General features: G+C 47.0%; 1 protein-coding gene and 1 long non-coding RNA gene across 3 annotated transcripts; one reads left to right on the top strand and one right to left on the bottom strand.

Moving 5' to 3' along the window:
* Positions 1-530: 530 nt before the first annotated feature.
* Positions 531-20,222, top strand: LOC119781219 (cell surface glycoprotein 1-like). 2 transcript variants are annotated; one of them, XM_038281623.1, is made up of 4 exons: positions 531-684; positions 5,768-6,570; positions 17,597-19,314; positions 19,537-20,222. In XM_038281623.1, exons 2-3 carry the CDS (start codon positions 6,237-6,239, stop codon positions 19,312-19,314), a joined length of 2,052 nt encoding a protein of 683 aa, XP_038137551.1. In that variant the 5' UTR covers positions 531-684; positions 5,768-6,236; the 3' UTR covers positions 19,537-20,222. The 2 variants fall into 2 exon arrangements, with proteins under 2 accessions (XP_038137551.1, XP_038137546.1); XM_038281618.1 differs by having other exon boundaries at positions 17,597-19,362; positions 19,548-19,650.
* LOC119781235 lies at positions 1,612-2,086 on the bottom strand. The gene is made up of 3 exons (XR_005280511.1): positions 2,033-2,086; positions 1,813-1,952; positions 1,612-1,718 (listed from the first exon to the last, which is right to left on the bottom strand). It is a non-coding gene; the product is annotated as an uncharacterized LOC119781235 (long non-coding RNA).
* Positions 20,223-20,895: the final 673 nt, after the last annotated feature.

The following is a 20,895-nucleotide window of genomic DNA, read 5'->3' as shown; positions in this document are numbered from 1 at the left end:
ATGGTGAAATAGTTAACATGATGAAATAATACATAAATGATTAAAAAGAAGAGCAACAGAATAAACAAAAATTAAACTTAACCTACTGAGTGAGTTCTTCTGTTTTCAGAAGAGGGCACCTCACGTGGTCCTTGAGGGCCCCTTGGTGCCCGCGGGCACCGTGTTGGTGACCCCTGCTGTAGACCTACTTAGACTTTGTCATTTTGTACACAGTGTCAACAAAAAATAAATTGAATTCAGTACAGACATTTCCATTTTAAAGTGCAGCAGTGATCAAATATAAACATATACTGGTATATGATTTACAGTTCCAACATTCAGCGCTTTATAATTATTTTTTAACCCCATTTTATTCCAACAGTTCATTAGTCTGATGGCGGTGGGGGGTAGTTCTGGATTATAATGCATAAAATCTGCTATAATAGCCGACAACAAATCTGTGGATTTTTAGTGAAATAATGTCCAAAAGTATCGCTTCTGTCACGTGACTTAGAATGGGCAGAACTATTGGCCCTCCTCCATTCCGCCCTCCTTCCGCCCGCCCCCTTCCGCCATGTTTCCAAAGTTGTTATGAAGAGTTTGGTCCCATGCAGGCTGAAGCAGCGTGATTTCCTACACTGAGTGGGCTCTGTTCAGTCCGGACACGCGTGGGTTTCCACAAACGTTGGTGGAACTTCCTCAGCGGTAAGAAAGATGAAGTTAGAAACGTTTGATGAGCGGAGGAGCGACTGTTGGTGTTTTCTAACCGTCAGAGGAGCTGAGCCTCCTCAGCTCCTCCTCAGCTCCTTATCAGCCTGGAAACAGGATGTCCTCTGAACTATTGTCCTGATATTAATAGAAAACCCTAGTGATGGGTTGATGAGGCGTCATGAAACGTTTCGACACATTACCAAACTGTATTGATACTGTGTCACTGAATACTGACACCTGCTGGACATTAAAAATCCCTACAGGCAACCTAGTTGACAGAGTTAACTGACACTGATTTGATGACCTATTATATACACTAATATGATGCAATTCATTGTATGATGCATTATATTATTATTAAAACATATTTGATATTTTAGACACAGTCAATGAATAATGGGAACCTGCATCATAATGTAATAATCTCTAAGTAAACATGTAGTAAATGAAGATGCTTGTTCACTGGTATTTTTTTTTTTACAAATTTTTATTCAAAAAAATAAGTTGTTGCAACGTTTTGAAATCCAGTCTGTTGCGCTTTTTTGATATTAGTTCTCCAGCTGTGGAAAACACCCGCTCACACGGCACAGATGAAGCTGGAGTGCACAAAAATTTTAAGGCCAGGCGGAAGAGGTTTGGATAAACCGTCCTTTAGTTTTTCCAATATACAAGAGGATCCTGGGACCTCACAATATTGCCCTCTGCCATGTATCTCTGCACCTCAAGGATGGCATCAGCTGTGGCACTTTTGGTCTGCCTCCCCACTTCGAGATCAAAATGTTCCCAAAGGTCATCTAAAAAAAAAAAAAAAAAAATAGTATTTTAGTACATGATTTACAAACAACAAAGGAATGATGCTCAATATCATGCCTGAATTGGGGGCAGACAGCTGTTGTGAAGATGTTCCCGGCTGGGGCTTATTTGAGCTTCCAACTATTGAGGCACATTCTGTCCGCAGTCTGCTGTACTTCCATTTTCACTCGTTCCCGTTCCTCCTCGTACTTTTTGGCCAACAGTTGTTTGATGGTCTGAAAACCACACCAAGTCAAACCAGAAGAAAATCAATATATTTAAAATAAATTTGATGAATAAACTACCACTTTAGATAATTTCCACACAAACCTTTCTAGTTGGCAAAACATATGAGGGCTCAAGGAGCTGAACCAGCTCCCTGAAGCCTTCATTCTCCACAACAGCGAGGGGCTGGCAGTCCTTTACAATGAAATTAAGCACAGCCTCATCAAGCATCTGCTTCCTGGAAGCTTGATGGTTAAAAATAGAAAGTAAATTATTCAGAATTATCAATAAAATAAAGTCAGTAAGTTGTAAAATACCTGTATACCTGAGTTCATCATGGGTGTATCATGGATTTCACGCTCATGCTTGGCCCTATAATGCCTCAGCATTGAAGAGGTGCTGTTATTTGCAAGCTCTGTTGAGCAATTGCGACATTTAACCTGCAGAAAATAACACGAACAGTAAACTAAAGGTCACTTTGAAATGAATTTCTACTCAGAAAATCAAGTGGAAACTTTGAGAGGAACAGGATGTAACAAGGAAATTAAAACAATTATTTTCCGAAATGACAAAGTGGTCCCACACGGCAGAAACCTTTCTTTTTGCTTGAGGAAGCTCCATAATTTTTGATGAATTTTATATTCGCAAAACACGCAAGATTGTTTTGGCAGATGCATCTCGTTGGCAGATGCGCTTCCTTATAAAGGCTTGTCAATCAGTTCGAAACATCGGTCACGTGACTTTTCCCTAGCGATACACACGTCGACACAGGTTTCGCTCTATGAGACCGACACATGCGCCGATGCATCGGTGTTGCCCGACCCATCACTAGAAAACCCAGATTTAGAGATGATCTGAAGCTTCAGACTCCAGCGGTAGATGACGTGAAGCTTCAGACTCCAGCGGTAGATGATGTGAAGCTTCAGACTCCAGCGGTAGATGATGTGAAGCTTCAGACTCCAGCGGTAGATGATGTGAAGCTTCAGACTCCAGCGGTAGATGATGTGAAGCTTCAGACTCCAGCGGTAGATGATGTGAAGCTGCAGACTCCAGGATGATCTGAAGCTTCAGACTCCAGCGGTAGATGACGTGAAGCTGCAGACTCCAGCGGTAGATGACGTGAAGCTTCAGACTCCAGCGGTAGATGACGTGAAGCTTCAGACTCCAGCGGTAGATGATCCGAAGCTTCAGACTCCAGCGGTAGATGACGTGAAGCTTCAGACTCCAGCGGTAGATGATCCGATGCTTCAGACTCCAGCGGTAGATGATCTGAAGCTTCAGACTCCAGCGGTAGATGATCCGATGCTTCAGACTCCAGCGGTAGATGATCTGAAGCTTCAGACTCCAGCGGTAGATGATCTGAAGCTTCAGACTCCAGCGGTAGATGATCTGAAGCTTCAGACTCCAGCGGTAGATGATCTGAAGCTTCAGACTCCAGCGGTAGATGATCTGAAGCTTCAGACTCCAGCGGTAGATATTCTGAAGCTTCAGACTCCAGCGGTAGATGATCTGAAGCTTCAGACTCCAGCGGTAGATGACGTGAAGCTTCAGACTCCAGCGGTAGATGATCTGAAGCTTCAGACTCCAGCGGTAGATGATGTGATGCTTCAGACTCCAGCGGTAGATGACGTGAAGCTTCAGACTCCAGCGGTAGATGACGTGAAGCTTCAGACTCCAGCGGTAGATGACGTGTAGCTTCAGACTCCAGCGGTAGATGACGTGAAGCTTCAGACTCCAGCGGTAGATGACGTGTAGCTTCAGACTCCAGCGGTAGATGACGTGAAGCTTCAGACTCCAGCGGTAGATGACGTGAAGCTTCAGACTCCAGCGGTAGATGACGTGAAGCTTCAGACTCCAGCGGTAGATGACGTGAAGCTTCAGACTCCAGCGGTAGATGACGTGAAGCTTCAGACTCCAGCGGTAGATGATGTGTAGCTTCAGACTCCAGCAGTAGATGATGTGAAGCTTCAGACTCCAGGATGATCTGAAGCTTCAGACTCCAGCGGTAGATGATGTGAAGCTTCAGACTCCAGGATGATCTGAAGCTTCAGACTCCAGCGGTAGATGACGCGAAGCTTCAGACTCCAGCGGTAGATGACGTGAAGCTTCAGACTCCAGCCGTAGATGATGTGAAGCTTCAGACTCCAGCGGTAGATGACGTGAAGCTTCAGACTCCAGCGGTAGATGATCCGATGCTTCAGACTCCAGCGGTAGATGACGCAAAGCTTCAGACTACAGCGGTAGATGACGCGAAGCTTCAGACTCCAGCGGTAGATGATCTGAAGCTTCAGACTCCAGCTGTAGATGATCTGAAGCTTCAGACTCCAGCGGTAGATGATCTGAAGCTTCAGACTCCAGCGGTAGATGATCTGAAGCTTCAGACTCCAGCGGTAGATGATCTGAAGCTTCAGACTCCAGCGGTAGATGATCTGAAGCTTCAGACTCCAGCGGTAGATGATCTGAAGCTTCAGACTCCAGCGGTAGATGACGTGAAGCTTCAGACTCTAGCGGTAGATGATGTGATGCTTCAGACTCCAGCGGTAGATGACGTGAAGCTTCAGACTCCAGCGGTAGATGACGTGAAGCTTCAGACTCCAGCGGTAGATGACGTGTAGCTTCAGACTCCAGCGGTAGATGATGTGAAGCTTCAGACTCCAGCGGTAGATGATGTGAAGCTTCAGACTCCAGCGGTAGATGACGTGAAGCTGCAGACTCCAGCGGTAGGTCATGTGAAGCTTTAGACTCCAGCGGTAGGTCATGTGAAGCTTTAGACTCCAGCGGTAGATGATGTGAAGCTTCACACTCCAGCGGTAGATGATGTGAAGCTTCACACTCCAGCGGTAGATGACGCGAAGCTTCAGACTCCAGCGGTAGATGACGTGAAGCTGCAGACTCCAGCGGTAGATGACGTGAAGCTGCAGACTCCAGCGGTAGATGACGCGAAGCTTCAGACTCCAGCGGTAGATGACGTGAAGCTGCAGACTCCAGCGGTAGATGACGTGAAGCTTCAGACTCCAGCGGTAGATGACGTGAAGCTTCAGACTCCAGCGGTAGATGACATGAAGCTTCACACTCCAGCGGTAGATGACGTGAAGCTTCACACTCCAGCGGTAGATGATGTGAAGCTTCACACTCCAGCGGTAGATGACATGAAGCTTCAGACTCCAGCGGTAGATGACATGAAGCTTCAGACTCTAGCGGTAGATGACATGAAGCTTCAGACTCTAGCAGTAGTTCTTGATAAGTTATGCACAAGTTACTCAGAGGTTTAGGATAAGAGGAAGTGACACTGAACGGATGTCGACCATCAGATAACTGACCTGGAACTGACGGCCCACGGATGGCAGACGCAGGCATTTCGCCGTATCTCTTCTTGTGCCACCCAGTTTCAGCGTACTTCAGCGTGCTCATAACTTATCCAACGTATAAGTTGGGCTACTTTGTTAAAATGCAGATGATTCAGACTGATCCAGACCTGGTTGATGTGCGGCAGAGCTGGTAGCGGAGACGAAGTAGCGGAGACTGCTTTGCTGCTCGAATCACGTTCAGTGTGACAGTAAACATTTTCCTCCATTTATTGGGGAGCATTTAAATGAAGTGGGGCTCAGGCTGACTGTGGTGAGGCTGCGGTTCTGATCCAGTCCCTCACATTGAGCGTCGCCGCCGCAGGAACAGTACCAGAGAGTCCATGTTCGTTCCGGCACTGGGTTATTGCACTGGGTGTCAAATATAGAGAAACATGTTATTGCACAGGGTAATCTGCAGCTCAGAAGTGAACCATGGATTGACCTGACCTCTCACCCTTAGGAGCAGGTTTCTTAGTACAAGCTGAGGATGATGATGATGATGATGATGATGATGATGATGATGATGATGATGATGATGATGATGATGATGATGATGATGAAGCTGTGGTCAGTCCAGAGGTCATTGTCCGCCCTCACTGTTCCAGCTTTTAGAGACAGAACCAAGACCAGGGGCCCCAGATAGTCTCTCATTTTAGATCACTCTGTATGGAAATCTGATTCATCTAGATCTTTTCTCTTTTCTCTCCCTGCAGCCAAGACCTGATCCATGATCTTCATTGGTCCATGAAGGTCTCTGCAGATCATCCTTCATCTGGAATCATCTGGGCGATTTCCCATCGCTGCAGAACATCCCAGGAACCACAGACTCAGGGAGTTCTCTGACCCTAACCCCAAAGAGTTCTCCGACCCTAACCCCAAAGAGTTCTCCGACCCTAACCCCAAAGAGTTCTACGACCCAAACCCAGGACAGTTCTCTGACCCAAACCTAGGAGAGCCCCAACCAGAATTTGGATGACTTCAACTTGAAAGCAGTCCCTAGATGTTTTGTGATCCCCAGAGAGCCCTGCTCAGATCCTTCTCTAGTTCAGTGATCTAGCAGGTCTAAAGCCAGCCGAGGGACAGAGTAGTACTGTTTGAATCATAGTACTCTATCCTTTTGATCAACCTTTATATTGTTTGTTTGATCAAAGTTCTTGAAGGTTCTAAGAAGCCTCTCAGAAGATGGCCCTGCCATCCTCTCTAAGTTGTTACCGATCAACAGTGTGTGGGTTGACAGACAGGGGAACCAAACCCCTGACCAACGATGAAATATGTGAAATGATTGCAGCCAGGGTGGCAGAGTTTAGGTCATCCAGAGAATATGCTCTGTTCAACAACAGAACCCCAAAGCAAACAGACCCTTTACTCCAATTGGACTCTGGGACATCGCACTCCAGCCTTGTTCCGGACCTCCATACCTCTGTCTCCAGCAAAGACGACGGTTCTAAGCTGACTGTTTCCCCATCAGCCTTTGAAAACAGCCGGAGCACTGAGGCGACGCAGTTTGAGGACAGAGGTGAGCAAGTCAATAAATACATTAAAGGTGTTTTTACTCATTTATTTTGGTCATTGAAGACCTTAAGTTCAACAATCCACTGAACTTTCCTGCAGCCGGTTTTAGGACTTTTAAACTTTTTCTTACATAGGGAGGTTCTATTTTATCACTACAGACCGCCGGAGGGCGGTGCTGAAAGCAGTGAAAGTTCCCTTTGTGCATTTTGAGTAATTATACTTACTCAGTCCCACCTGTGACAACCTGGATGACCACTCAGTGGCAATATATATGCTGACTATGTTCCTACTTACTACTTTTCTTGTGCGGGTCACCTTGTATGACATAAGCTTTTGAGCTTTTTGGACCATTCTTTGGTCAGTTCCCTGTTGCTGGAAGCCCTGTCTCCCCCTGGCTGGAGCTGAGAAAAGATTGATCTTTGTACAGGATTTACAAGGTAAGTATGCTGTTTGTTGGTGACGGTTGAGTTCGGGCTGTCTCTCGATCTTGAGGCTAATTCTTACCATGTTTTCTGACTTTATTGCAGCTTAGTTGTTGTTCTTTTTTTGTTATCCAGACTGTTTAAAAGCGTTTCGTTCAGTTCATGTGCTGCTTCTTTTTCTCATAGGCAAAGCGTTTACATTCCAGAGCAGAAGGTGGCGGTACTGCGACCAAAGCCAACCACCAGTAGTAAACAAGAAGAAGAAGAAGCGAAGCAGCGTAGCCGGGTGTAGCAGGGAAAAATCAGTTGTTGTGGAGAATTGTGTGGATCTGGCGAGCGGGAAAGAACAGGAGTTGGAAGACGCGCCAGCAGCACTTTATAGGTCTGCTGTATGGGACCACTTTGCATTTAGAGTGACCTACGATGACGGCGGAAAGAAAGTTGTGGATAAAAGTGCAACAGTGTGCAAGCATTGTGCAACACGTTTTGTTTATGCTAACAGCAACATGACCAACATGTCATGCTAACCCCAAAATCCCTCATACTCCGTCAGCAACCCCCGCTCCGCCCTGCTGCGCTCCAGACCGCCTGCACAAAGCAAAGCCTACAGCCTCCGCTGTGGCTCCCGTCCGCTCCGCTCTGAGGTCCTTGGAGATCGTAGAGGGCATGCGCGAGATGATTAAATTCAAAGCAGCAAAACATGCGGAAATGATCCATGGTTTTCGCGAATCATTAAAAATAATTACAATGCATTAATTTTATTTTTTTTTTTTCATTAATTTCATTTAAAAAACTCATACATTTTTATTATTTTTTTATTTTTCGTTGTAACAATAAACATATACCGAACCGAACCGAAAACCGTGACCACGAAACTGTGAACCGAACCGAACCATGGATTTTGTGAACCGTTCCACCCCTAATATATATATATATACACTATATTGCCAAAAGTATTTGCTCACCTGCCTTGACTCACATATGAGCTTAAGTGACATCCCGTTCCTAATCCATAGGGTTCAATATGACGTCGGTCCACCCTTTGCAGCTAGAACAGCTTCAACTCTTCTGGGAAGGCTGTCCACAAGGTTTAGGAGTGTGTTTATGGGAATTTTTGACCATTCTTCCAGAAGCGCATTTGTGAGGTCGCACACTGATGTTGGACGAGAAGGCCTGGCTCTCAGTCTCCGCTCTAATTCATCCCAAAGGTGTTCTATCGGGTTGAGGTCAGGACTCTGTGCAGGCCAGTCAAGTTCATCCACACCAGACTCTGTCATCCATGTCTTTATGGACCTTGCTTTGTGCACTGGTGCACAGTCATGTTGGAAGAGGAAGGGGCCAGCTCCAAACTGTTCCCACAAAGTTGGGAGCATGGAATTGTCCAAAATGTCTTGGTATGCTGAAGCATTCAGAGTTCCTTTCACTGGAACTAAGGGGCCAAGCCCAGCTCCTGAAAAACAACCCCACACCATAATCCCCCCTCCACCAAACTTTACACTTGGCACAATGCAGTCAGACAAGTACCGTTCTCCTGGCAACCGCCAAACCCAGACCCGTCCATCAGATTGCCAGATGGAGAAGCGCGATTCGTCACTCCAGAGAACGCGTCTCCACTGCTCTAGAGTCCAGTGGCGGCGTGCTTTACACCACCGCATCCGACGCTTTGCATTGCACTTGGTGATGTATGGCTTGGATGCAGCTGCTCGACCATGGAAACCCATTCCATGAAGCTCTCTGCGCACTGTTCTTGAGCTAATCTGAAGGCCACATGAAGTTTGGAGGTCTGTAGTGATTGACTCTGCAGAAAGTTGGCGACCTCTTCGCACTATGCGCGTCAGCATCCGCTGACCCCGCTCCGTCAGTTTACGTGGCCTACCACTTCGTGGCTGAGTTGCTGTCGTTCCCAAACACTTCCATTTTCTTATAATACAGCTGACAGTTGACTGTGGAATATTTAGGAGCGAGGAAATTTCACGACTGGATTTGTTGCACAGGTGGCATCCTATCACAGTTCCACGCTGGAATTCACTGAGCTCCTGAGAGCGACCCATTCTTTCACAAATGTTTGTAAAAACAGTCTGCATGCCTAGGTGCTTGAATTTATACACCTGTGGCCATGGAAGTGATTGGAACACCTGATTCCAATAATTTGGATGGGTGAGCAAATACTTTTGGCAATATAGTGTATATATATCGATAAATTGGGCAGTTTTACACTGATGATGATAAATGCACAATAAATGCTCTGGCCCCTCTGTCTAAAAATAATGGCACATGCATTTATTTATTGACCACATGGCCTTACATATTACTTTCAATGAAATATAAAAGTCTTGTAACGATTCAAGCTGGAACATTCAACAATGTCTCAATCAATAGGAGAAAAATGTTTCCTCTCTTGTAAATATTTATGTTTACAAGGCAGGCAACGCCAACGTTAGCCCGTCTGCAGCCGTGGTCGCTGCTTGCTGGCTAACGTCAGCCGTGGTCGCGCAAGCGGGCTAACGTCAGCCCTGGCTGCTGCAGGCGGGCTAACGTCAGCCCTGGCCCCTGCAGGCGGGCTAACGTCAGCCCTGGCCCCTGCAGGCAGGGCTAACGTCAGCCCTGGCCCCTGCAGGCGGGCTAATGTCAGCCCTGGCCCCTGCAGGCGGGCTAACGTCAGCCCTGGCCCCTGCAGGCAGGCTAACGTCAGCCCTGGCCCCTGCAGGCAGGGCTAACGTCAGCCCTGGCCCCTGCAGGCGGGCTAACGTCAGCCCTGGCCCCTGCAGGCGGGCTAACGTCAGCCCTGGCCCCTGCAGGCGGGCTAACGTCAGCCCTGGCCCCTGCAGGCGGGCTAACGTCAGCCCTGGCCCCTGCAGACGGGCTAACGTCAGCCCCAGGCAGTCTGCAGCGGCCAGGGCTAACTGTCACACACAATCCTCAGTCACACAGTTAAAGCTGTTATATAACAATTACACATTAGGTGAATTCATATTATAAGTTAACGGACATTCGAGGAACTGCAGAAAGATATATCCATTAGATGTACACACCAACCACTTGCCAGGTGCAATCTGTGCCCAATCCACCATTGCTTCAACTGGTGGAGCTCAGCAGATTTCACGATGTTGGCTGCGCTGTCAGTGATGATGGCGAGGAGTTTTTCTTCTTTGAGGGCATCGGAGAGCATCAGGCCCTGAACAAACATCTCTTCTGTGTGGTCATCAGGTAAATATGCTTTTTCGAGCACTCTGGTGTGCCGTTACTGTTGGGTTTTAATCCAGAGAAATGTGAGTTTAAAAGATTAAAAGGAAAATGATCAACACAGAGACAGGGTTTTGTGACGTCAGTGTGTGCCGGGTGGAGAGAAGATACTGGCTTGGAAAGCCATCACCTTCTCACACAGATCCCTTCATGGCAAAGCCTTTTATTAACAGTTTACAACATCAAACAGGCGGGCCTAAAACAGAAGAGCCAGTAATCATTGTCTGGGAGGATGCAGGTAACAAGATAGTGTGAATTGACCAAATGGCTGGATGGAAGTCACACAGCCGTGTGATTCTGCCTCATGACCTACAGGAGGTCATAAAAGTTTATGACCCTTCTGGTTGAAACACAGGATAGTTATCACTATAACATTTCCCTCCTCTTATACATAAAAACATCAGTATCTTTCAATTCATATTGTATTCATAGGAGTAGGAATATGAGTACAAACATAACAGTCTGTTTTGTTTAAATCTTCTGCAACGCGCTTGGAATGCTGCCACCACATCTTGGCACTGTAGGATGACTTGCTGTGGATCCATCAAAAATCATCCTGCTCTTCCTTTGTTTCAGACAGTCAGTTTGAGTTCCTAGGAACACCGGTCCAACAGTCATCACCGGGCAGCATAACCACTTTGGTTTTTCAGATCTTTGCCAGTCCGTCCAAGGAAACACCCACTAACCGGACTCTAAAAGACTGGGTTAGGTTGTTTTTTTCACCAGCGTTGAGACGATTGGTCCTAAAAAAACCAAACCCCTTTGAAGCTGGACTTCACCACAGATCTATACCTTAGTCGTGGGGTCCCTGTGAAAGTAACTGGGCTTTTTTGCTGAGGAAATTTTTTTAATCAGTTTACAATGACTCTGGTGGATCCAAGTGTTTCTCTCCTGGATCTTCACAGTGGTGGGGGTTGTTAGTTGCTCTATGTAGGGTCCTTCCCACCTCGGAGCTTTCCAAGTTTTCCTTTTGATGATTTTAATCAGCACTCGGTCTCCAGGCTTCAGGCCTTCCTGTGGGGAAACAAAAGGAGCACTAGGCAGATTACATGTTTTCCGAACAGTTTTGTCGCTAAAAAGCTTCAGCATCCACTTAGTTAGCGGGTCAATGTCATCTTGTTCTTTTTCTGCCCATGGCTTTCCTGTTTCTGCCATGAATTTTCTCAATCTATTTTTAACATCCTCGAACCATTTAACTGGGTTCTGTCTGGCTGGAGGTAAACCTCGACAGGCAGTCCGCATCTCTGCATCTGTCCATGGCCCACACACAAGAACAGTGGGTCCACAATCCAGTGGGTCACCATCTTGGGGTCCCGTGCGTTGACCACAATGAGGGTTGGCCACCTCCAACACCGGAAAAGCACATGCCCCCCCCCCCCAGGATCTTGGTCCTGTTCTTGTTCTTTTAATTCAGCCAATCTTGGATAAATAGGGGCAGATGGGCCCCTTCCACAAGCCTCCACTTGATAATCAGCCCTGTAACACTTCGAATCAAGCTTCACATCCCCCCCTGATCCTCCCAACTCATGCCCACAAGGGTCAGGGGCACTGAGTTCCATACCATCCACAGAGGACGACACGGACAGGGGGCCTGCTCCTGCTCCTCCAATATCACCACACGATGGTGGGGCCACTAGAGGAGGAACAGTGGCATGGCTGTGTTCATATTCACCGTGATGGGGTTTATCTCCACCTTCCTGCGCAGCTGATGCCACTGCTTGAACCCCATCACCCCCTTGAATTTGATTAGGGTCACGATATTGAGGAAGCATACGGGATACAACAGTTTCTTCATCAGCTTTAACTTTTACAGCAGCAATTGTAGCTGTCTTTCTATCCTTCTTCTGTTGTATTTGGCTTTCCCTATTTTTTGCTTGCATAATCCACTTATTTAACTCTTCTAATTCTTTTCTGTATTTAGCTTGTTTTCTTTTTGATTTATACACCAACTTCATCTCCACCTTCTGCTGAATCTTTGTCAGCGGCTCAACTCTCAACTTTCCATCCCAGTCCTCCTTCTCAATCCACTTTCTGGCAAACTCTGGGTCACCACCACAACATGCCACCATCCATCTAACATCACCTGGCATTTCCTTCTTACTACTGCCTTGTCCCATTTTTAAAGAATTTAGTCCAGTACACAGCGGTTCGATTGTTTCCTCACACACTTTCACACAGTCACACACACCTAAGGCCTAATATTTTTTATTTTTTTTTACAAACATAGAGTCCCAGACTCGAATGCACAGAATACCCAGGTCCCAGACCTGTAAACAAAACTTGGTTTCGTCAAATATTCTTGCAACTACAACCAGTTATAGCTTGAACACAGAGGGTCCCAGACCCAAACGCACAGAATACCCAGGTCCCAGACTTGTAAACAAAACTTGGTTTCGTCAAATATTCTTGCAACTACAACTAGTTATAGCTTTCACACAGAGGGTCCCAGACCCAAACGCACAGAATACCGATCCCAGATCTATCACAACAAACCCTGTTTGTCAAATATTCTAGCGACTACAACTAGTTATAGCTTTCACACAGAGGGTCCCAGACCCAAACGCATAGAATACCGATCCCAGATCTATCACAACAAACCCTGTTTGTCAAATATTCTGGCGACTACAACTAGTTATAGCTTTCACGTGGTCCCAGACCAACTGTTGATAAAAAACTTTAGGCGTACCGTTTCTGTGCAGATCAGTCCTCAGCTTGAGTCGTCACCAGGATGTCCAGGGCAGGGCTGGACCAACCTATTGGCTCTGTCCGGCAAAGGGTGGACGGTTGTCGACAGTTTCTTGGCCTTGGTCCTGCACGGTCCTGGACAATTGGATCTTGACTCCCGGAGTTTCAGCACCAAAAATGTTGGGTTTTAATCCAGAGAAATGTGAGTTTAAAAGATTAAAAGGAAAATGATCAACACAGAGACAGGGTTTTGTGACGTCAGTGTGTGCCGGGTGGAGAGAAGATACTGGCTTGGAAAGCCATCACCTTCTCACACAGATCCCTTCATGGCAAAGCCTTTTATTAACAGTTTACAACATCAAACAGGCGGGCCTAAAACAGAAGAGCCAGTAATCATTGTCTGGGAGGATGCAGGTAACAAGATAGTGTGAATTGACCAACTGGCTGGATGGAAGTCACACAGCCGTGTGATTCTGCCTCATGACCTACAGGAGGTCATAAAAGTTTATGACCCATCTGGTTGAAACACAGGATAGTTATCACTCTAACAGTTACCACTTGTGGTCTATATAATAAACAGTGAAGCTCATATAGGGGTCCGTGGTGCCACTTGACCACAGGTTGGAGGTTGCTGCAAAGTGTTTGATGCATCCAAGCTCACCAGTAACCTTCTCTCTCTCTGTGCTATACATATCAGGGTGACAGTTTGTGAAAAATATTTTTGTGATGGTATGGGGTACTTTTTGTGAGCCACTTTCATGAGGCAAAAAAATCCCAGGCACTCTACTGTAGCTACTGGAACCACCATATCCTTCGCTATGTGGCAGGCCATCACATTGGTTATCTCTATCCACCAGTTTCTGTCGAGAAGTTACACCTCTCAGACCTTGCTTCTTACTCCGAGCCTTTTGCACATCTTCAATATCGGCAGTGTGCTTGTGGTGCAGGTGGTGGAAGAGGTTGGATGGGTACTCTGAGTACTCCCGACAGTTTTCTGACATGATTACACACATGCTGCCTTGTCTTAAAGGGGAATGGAAATACCGGCTACCCTCGCGCACTGGAAAAAAGACGAATTGGAAAAATGAATTACTTTTATTTCTTTTACCGACATGGGAAAATTGTCTACAGTTATTGTGGTGAATGACGTAACGGTGGCTCGGTTGGCCCAGGTTTGCCCTCAGGAGGACTCAGACCTCCTGCCCTCTGGGCAGGTAGCCACACTCAAGGGTTCTAGGTGCTGCCATGGTAAGACCACGGCCTCTGCACCCCCTTCTAAGAGGAAGCGGACCAAGCCTGACCTAGCCTCAAGAGTTGAGGGATTATATACTGAATTGGGAGAGATGAAGGCTTTGTAAGCATGCCAGTCTGATGCTTCACAGCCAGCAGCTTGGCTCTCCTCTCCTTGCATGCTTGGCTTGTCCACTGAGGAGGATGTTGTCTCTTGCTGCATCTGCAACTGTTCACAGATTTCTGTCCACCGATGGTCGAGTGCTGGCTGCCATGCATGAGTCAGCCAAGGCTGGCCTGGATTGTATGTCAGCAGTTGAACCTACTGTTGCCTCTAGGGCTGCAACTAACGATTATTTTAAAAATCGATGAATCGGCCGATTATTTTTTCGATTAATCGATGAATCGGACAAAAAATATTTTTTATATTAACCTCTTTATTCCAAAATAAACATTTTAGACAGAACAAACAAGCACACAAGTACAGGTTGCTCATTAACTGTACTGGTGCAATATGAAAAATAAATGTTTGTGTTAAAACTACGCAAACTTACATGAGAAATGTAGCTGTACATCGACAAAATATAGGGTACTTTGTTTCATAAAGTGCAAAAAAAGACAGTTATTTTTGTTTTTAAAAGCCCCTAAGGGGCTCAAACAATAGGCCCCCCCCATTTCAACAAATGAGTTTTTTTTAGACTAGAAGAGTTCTGCCTTTTAAGACAGGAAAGTATAGCAGTTAAAGTTGCTACTTGAGAAAATACTGAACCATAGAGATAAAAATAGCCCTGTGATTCAAATTAGAAATTGTATTTGGAATAAAAATGAGAGAACTAGGGGTGCTACAAAACACATCCTCCAAAGACAGATATTTACATGGGAATGTGGCAGATAATTAATTGACATATTACTGATCTTGCTGGGTTTTATTCTGCTTTACTTCCATAAATTGCAGGATCTTCTTTACTTTATCTTTGCCAGAAGATTTAAACTTTAAAAGCCTTGCCCTCATAATTTGCAAGTTAATTTATTTATAAAGTAAATATAAACGCTGCTTAAGCTAATTCAAATGAAATTAAAAGTAAAATAAGTAGCCGACCTTATCACTGTCTGTTACCTACTAACAAGGTAAGGAAAGCATCAGATGAGCTACCTGAGAAACTAACGTTACTTTTCCCCACTTTAAAACCAAACAAACATGGCCGCTCACCCTGCTGATCAGCTCTCTTCACTGTTTTCTTTTCAGGTGCTGCATCATAACAGCGGTGCTTCCGTGCCATGTTCATTTGTTTTTACAAAAGTTGCCTGTTATGACTGTTTTCGCTTTCCAAAGCGCAGGCTATTTTAATTATTGTGATCAATTTGCCCCGTCAATCCCGGCGCATGCCCACTTCATTTGCAGTCTGGACGCTGAGGGTAAACATCCTCTGACTGCAGCGGTGAGAGGGACTCCTGCGGAAGCGGAGTTGGGATGGGGGAGGCGCCCCACGGCAATGACGACGGCGGCGGATGACGCATTAATTGCGCGACACAACTAATCGATGATGAAATTCGTTGCCAACGCTTTTAAAAGTCGATTTTTATTGATTTTATCGATTCGTTGTTGCAGCCCTAGTTGCCTCATTAATCGTTAAACCGGATGAGGCACTTCACTCTGATTTTTGATGCCCACGAACTCGATGTCAGGTCATAGATGACGTCGTCAGTAAGGCATACAATGCAGGAGCATGTGCTGGCCACCTTGGCACACCTCTTGTTTGCCCTCTCTGCATCACTTCAGGATGGTGTTGGTGCAACTGCAGCAGATGGATTCGGTGACGCATCATTGCAGGCCTTTGTGCTGATGACCAGAGAGCTTGGCCGTGTCATGTTTTATGTCATCCAAGCTTGTGGCAGGTCTGGTTGGCACAGTCTCCCCTGACAGAGGCATGGGGCGGTGTCCAAGTTGTTCCAGAGGAGTTGTTTGGATCAGCTGCTCTGGAGGCACATGCATGGACCGTTCAGGCTCATCAGACCAATCAGCAGCTTTCCAGCTAGGCAGCTCCAGAGCTTCCCAAGAGCTCCAAAGGGCTGTTGGGATCGAAATGATGCCACCAGGCAAGCCGTCTGACATTTTCCCCATCAGCAGCTCATGTATTTGGCTGCTCATAGTGTGGATCCATGGGTGATTCTACAGTTTCGATGGCGACCCCCTTTTCACGCCGTTTAACGTTGGTTTTTCTTTCTGAACATAGATGGCTTCCTTCACATCCTTCTAAACAACTTGTCTTCTTTGTCCAAAATGTGAACATTCTGGTCCTCAAAAGAATGTCCTTTGTCCATAAGCTGTAGATGTACAGCAGAGTCTTGTCCCTCATGTCTCTAATGGGATCCAGGTGGTTCTGGTGTTACCTTGTGGCCCAACACTTTGTGTGTGTTCAAGGTGTTGCCCCATTGACATTGTAACCAGCCGTTGAGGTTGGCCCAGTGTCAAACACAGTCTGGTACGACTGTATGGATGCTGGAGGCATATATCACTGACACTACAACTCTAAGAGGCTCAGACCACCTTTCTGTGTGCTATGGAGATTCCAAGCGTGGCTGTCCCCTTTCTAAACAACTTCTCTCGAGGTCTCCCACTGAGTCATGAGGAACCAAGCAGGAACTGACATCATCAGAGCAGAGCTCTCTAAACCTGAAATCCCACATCCTCCGTCACCAGCGCTACTTGGTCTTATTTTTATTTTGAGGATGTTGGGGGGAAAATGGCAGACAGTTTGCCATCCCTGCATCAGAGCGCTACCTTTTGGATCTATGAATGGTTTTCTATGTTTCAACCAAACCAGCAGCAGTAGTGGAGTTTTTTAGATGCAATCCACTTCTTAAATCTATCTTTGCTCTCCTCTAATTTATCCAGAAGTTCTGCGATCACACTTTTTCCCTCTCTCCCAGCTTGGTGGTGGGCTGCAGATTTAGCAGTCTTCCCTGGAAATGCCTTTCCTAATTACTCTTTTATTATTTGATAACCTCTCATTAAAAGCAAACATGCAAGCAATCCTTCCTCATTGGTAATGAAAGCAATTTTCCTTTGAATCTTCTGTTCTCATCAGTTATCTTCCTTTTTTTCCCCTTTGGGATCCGTGGCCTGAGACACACCCACTGCTTTGTCTACATCAGCCACCTACCTGACGCTACGCCGCGCTGAAACCTGCTGCAGGATATGACCACTGATATCTGTTAACATTTGTTGTTTACATTTATTTATCATAATGTTAAAAGCATTGAAAACATAATCTCTGTGTGAGTCTGTTTGAGCTCGGCTCCACCCAGTGGGACCATAGCGTGGACAGCATTTGATTCAGCCTTCCTTGAGTGTTTTGGGTCAGTAACGCTTGCGGGGTGTAGAACCTCAGCCTGAATGAACAACAATGACTGTTAGGTAACCTTCTCTTCTTCTTCTGACTCCTACAGAAAATCCATCAACCTCCCAGAACCAGCACCGGGCGCCTTCCTGTGATCCTGTCAGGAGCTCTGGGTTCCCATCAGACATGCCGACTCCATCTGACACAGATGGAGATCCTGGATGCTTCCTTGAGGTGGTTGGAGAGGCAGCCCAGGATCTGTCACAGCTCAGTGACCTCACATTGGGCTCAGACCAGCATAATCCAACCAAGACCGTCCCACAAACCCAACCCAATGATCCAGAACCAAGCTACGCCAATGGATCACCGCCTTTCCCGCTGTTGACTGATCCTCAGTACGAAGACATATCAGACGCAGAGGAACCATCGAAGCAGTGCCCGGGTGTGGGGGAAGGGGGGAACCAGCTCCATAGCACAGGGATGGGTTCCAGCAGAACATTAGAGAACGAGCCGGGCCGGGCCCACCCAGAGCCCGGCCCGGATGGAGAAGCATCACTGTGTAATCAAGATTTGGCTGAAGTTCCCATAGAACCGGATCATCCCACATGTGAGGAGATGGCTTTGGAAGAGCAGTATGCCATCCTCTATGAGCCCGGTTCCACTCCCAGCGATGAAGAGGATGAAGATGACTGGGAGGTGATCCCTGTCAGCATGTTGGACCTCAGCTTTGATCCTCTGGACCGACCCGCCTCAGCAGAGGAGCTGGGAGAGGTAGAGCAGAACCTGTGCTTGGTTCCACAGCCAGTACCAGCCTCTGCCTTTTCCCAGATGGCCGTCTTTGACACGCCTGACGATCAGGAGCAAGCGGTCCGATTTGGACAGCTTTCCATGATCATCCCCGCCTGTCAGAGTCCAAAGACATGCTCCGACAAGGAGAGCGGTGACGCTGAGATCATTGACCTCCTGGGCTCTGATGACGAAGATGACAAGCGCTGCGAATCAGAATGCCAGACGGGTTCTGTCCAACGTTCTTCACAAAGTACGGACAGCGGCTCCGAATGCATTCTGCTTGAAGAGGAGGACCGTGATCCGAAGGACGAAGGCGTTGTAATTATTGTGTCTGACTCAGAGGATGACGTCGACCACAGAGGGGGGAACCAAGCAGGTTCTGGAGAACCAGGACCGGCTCCTACAGACTCTGCTGAACCTCAGCACGGGTCCCAACCAGAGCACCGTGTGCCTCAGTCTGATGGACCCTCAGGAGAAGACCAACCCACACCCAGACAGTCATCAGAACCAGGCAGACACCCTGAGAAGGTTCTGGTTCCTAAGAAAAAGAAGCAGAAATCGATTTCCCGCGGCGCCAGGCGCTCCTCGGACTCAGCCCTTATTCCTCGCCTTTTTGACAGGAATTCCACCTCTAATGAACTGGTTACACTGGTGGGGGCATCTGAAGAGGCAGGCAGAGACCTGACTGGACCCAGCCAGTCCCCCAGAACAACTAGTGTCCCGCCGAAAGAGAAGCATCAGCTGCTCAGGAGGGGATGCACTGCGAGTTCTTCCTCTGTTACCAGTCAGAGCCAGAAGAAACCCGCTAGCCGCATCATGCATGCCTCGCAGAACCAGTACCAGCGTTCCCTGTCCTTTGATGGACCCTCTGCACCATATCAGCCATTTACCCTGGCTAGGCTTCCGTCAGCTCCTGTGCAGTCCGGCCAAGGCTTGAGCCACGCCAAGAGCAGGATCTTCGATGACTGGAAGAGGCAGCATGTCCCTCTGCGGAAGGAGAGGAGGAACAAGAAGAAGGGACGACCAAATCCCCTCTAGATGCTCCTCTGGTGTCCAGGAGACGCTGTCCCCTTAGACGCTCCTCTGGTGTCCAGGAGACGCTGTCCCCTTAGACGTTTCTCTGGTGTCCAGGAGATGCTGTCCCCTTAGACGCTCCTCTGGTGTCCAGGAGATGCTGTCCCCTTAGACGTTTCTCTGGTGTCCAGGAGATGCTGTCCCCTTAGACGCTCCTCTGGTGTCGAGGAGATGCTGTCCCCTTAGACGCTCCTCTGGTGTCCAGGTGGACGGACGTGGTGCTGGGCCATGGCCTCTGGAACCTCGTACTGCCTTGCATGGCATTGTTTCTTAAACACTTAAAGGTTCTCTCCGTTCCTCTGAGCGGTGCTCCCTTGTCACCGTATGATGTGTCTCTGTTTCAGTCTAAGGTCTATGAAACTGTTACTGCTTGCCTGCTTTCATTTTTTCATATTATTCTGATGATTGAACCACTGAACAAATAAAAAGGAGAGGACTCCAGGTCAGTGTCTTTTTGTCCCAATGTTTGAGGTGTAATTATCTGAACTCAGAACTTTAAATATTAGAAATTCCCTCATGGGGGGGGCTATCCAGTTAGTACAGCATGGTCCTGATCAGCTGACCATCTACTGCACTGAATCAGCTTCCTGCTCTACCTGTTTGGATGCAGAGGCTTGGAGGAACTGAAGATGAGGTTCTGTGGTGTAGAGCAGAGGTCTTCTACCCTGGTCTTCAGGTTCCACCGTCCAGCATCTTGTAATTGGTCCCCCACCTCCTCTCACCTGACTGAAACACGATGAACAGGAGGCCAGTGGAGAGGAAATGTTATTTGATTGAAGAAGTGGAAGCATAGGTGTAACTTTATGAAGGACTGGTGGGGACATGTCCACACCATCGTTGGCCTGGTGGGGACATGTCCACACCATCGTTGGCCTGGTGGGGACATGTGTCTCTGTTTCACTTTTGTGGGGACAGACCACACCATCGCCGGCCTGGTGGGGACAGACCACACCATCGCCGGCCTGGTGGGGACAGACCACACCATCGCCGGCCTGGTGGGGACAGACCACACCATCGCCGGCCTGGTGGGGACAGGCCACACCATCGTCGGCCTGGTTGGGACATGTCCACACCATCGTCAACCTGGTGGGGACAGACCATACCAACGTCGGCCTGGTGGGGACAGACCAAACCACCGTTTCACCACAATATTTTGTGGGAAAAAATACGTGCAATGTTAAACTTTTGTCTTTTGTAAATCAGCAAGACTCAGAAATAACTGCCTGTTAGTTTTAGTACCTTTCAGGTTTTCATATTTTTTAGTTTTCCTATTTGCAGTTATATATTTGCAGGGATGTCTAATATGTTTCAGTTACCATCAGTATCATCTGTAACTATCTGTTTTAGTATATAGTATTTTTAATGTTGCGGCTGATTTAGATCACTTAATAAATGAGCCACTAAAACGCATCGGTCTGTCTTTTTTTTTTACTTTTGTAAAAAAAAAAAAAAAAAAAAAACTTGCATTCTCAACAATAAGCATTAAATAGACATATCTGCCATTTATTTTTGAGCTAAGTTTTAAAAAAAACAATGTCCAAACCT

This window comes from Cyprinodon tularosa, unplaced genomic scaffold, assembly GCF_016077235.1.
Source record: "Cyprinodon tularosa strain WSP-4 unplaced genomic scaffold, ASM1607723v1 ctg1034, whole genome shotgun sequence".
Taxonomy (NCBI): domain Eukaryota; kingdom Metazoa; phylum Chordata; class Actinopteri; order Cyprinodontiformes; family Cyprinodontidae; genus Cyprinodon; species Cyprinodon tularosa.
This window is presented reverse-complemented; position numbering and strand designations above follow the sequence as displayed.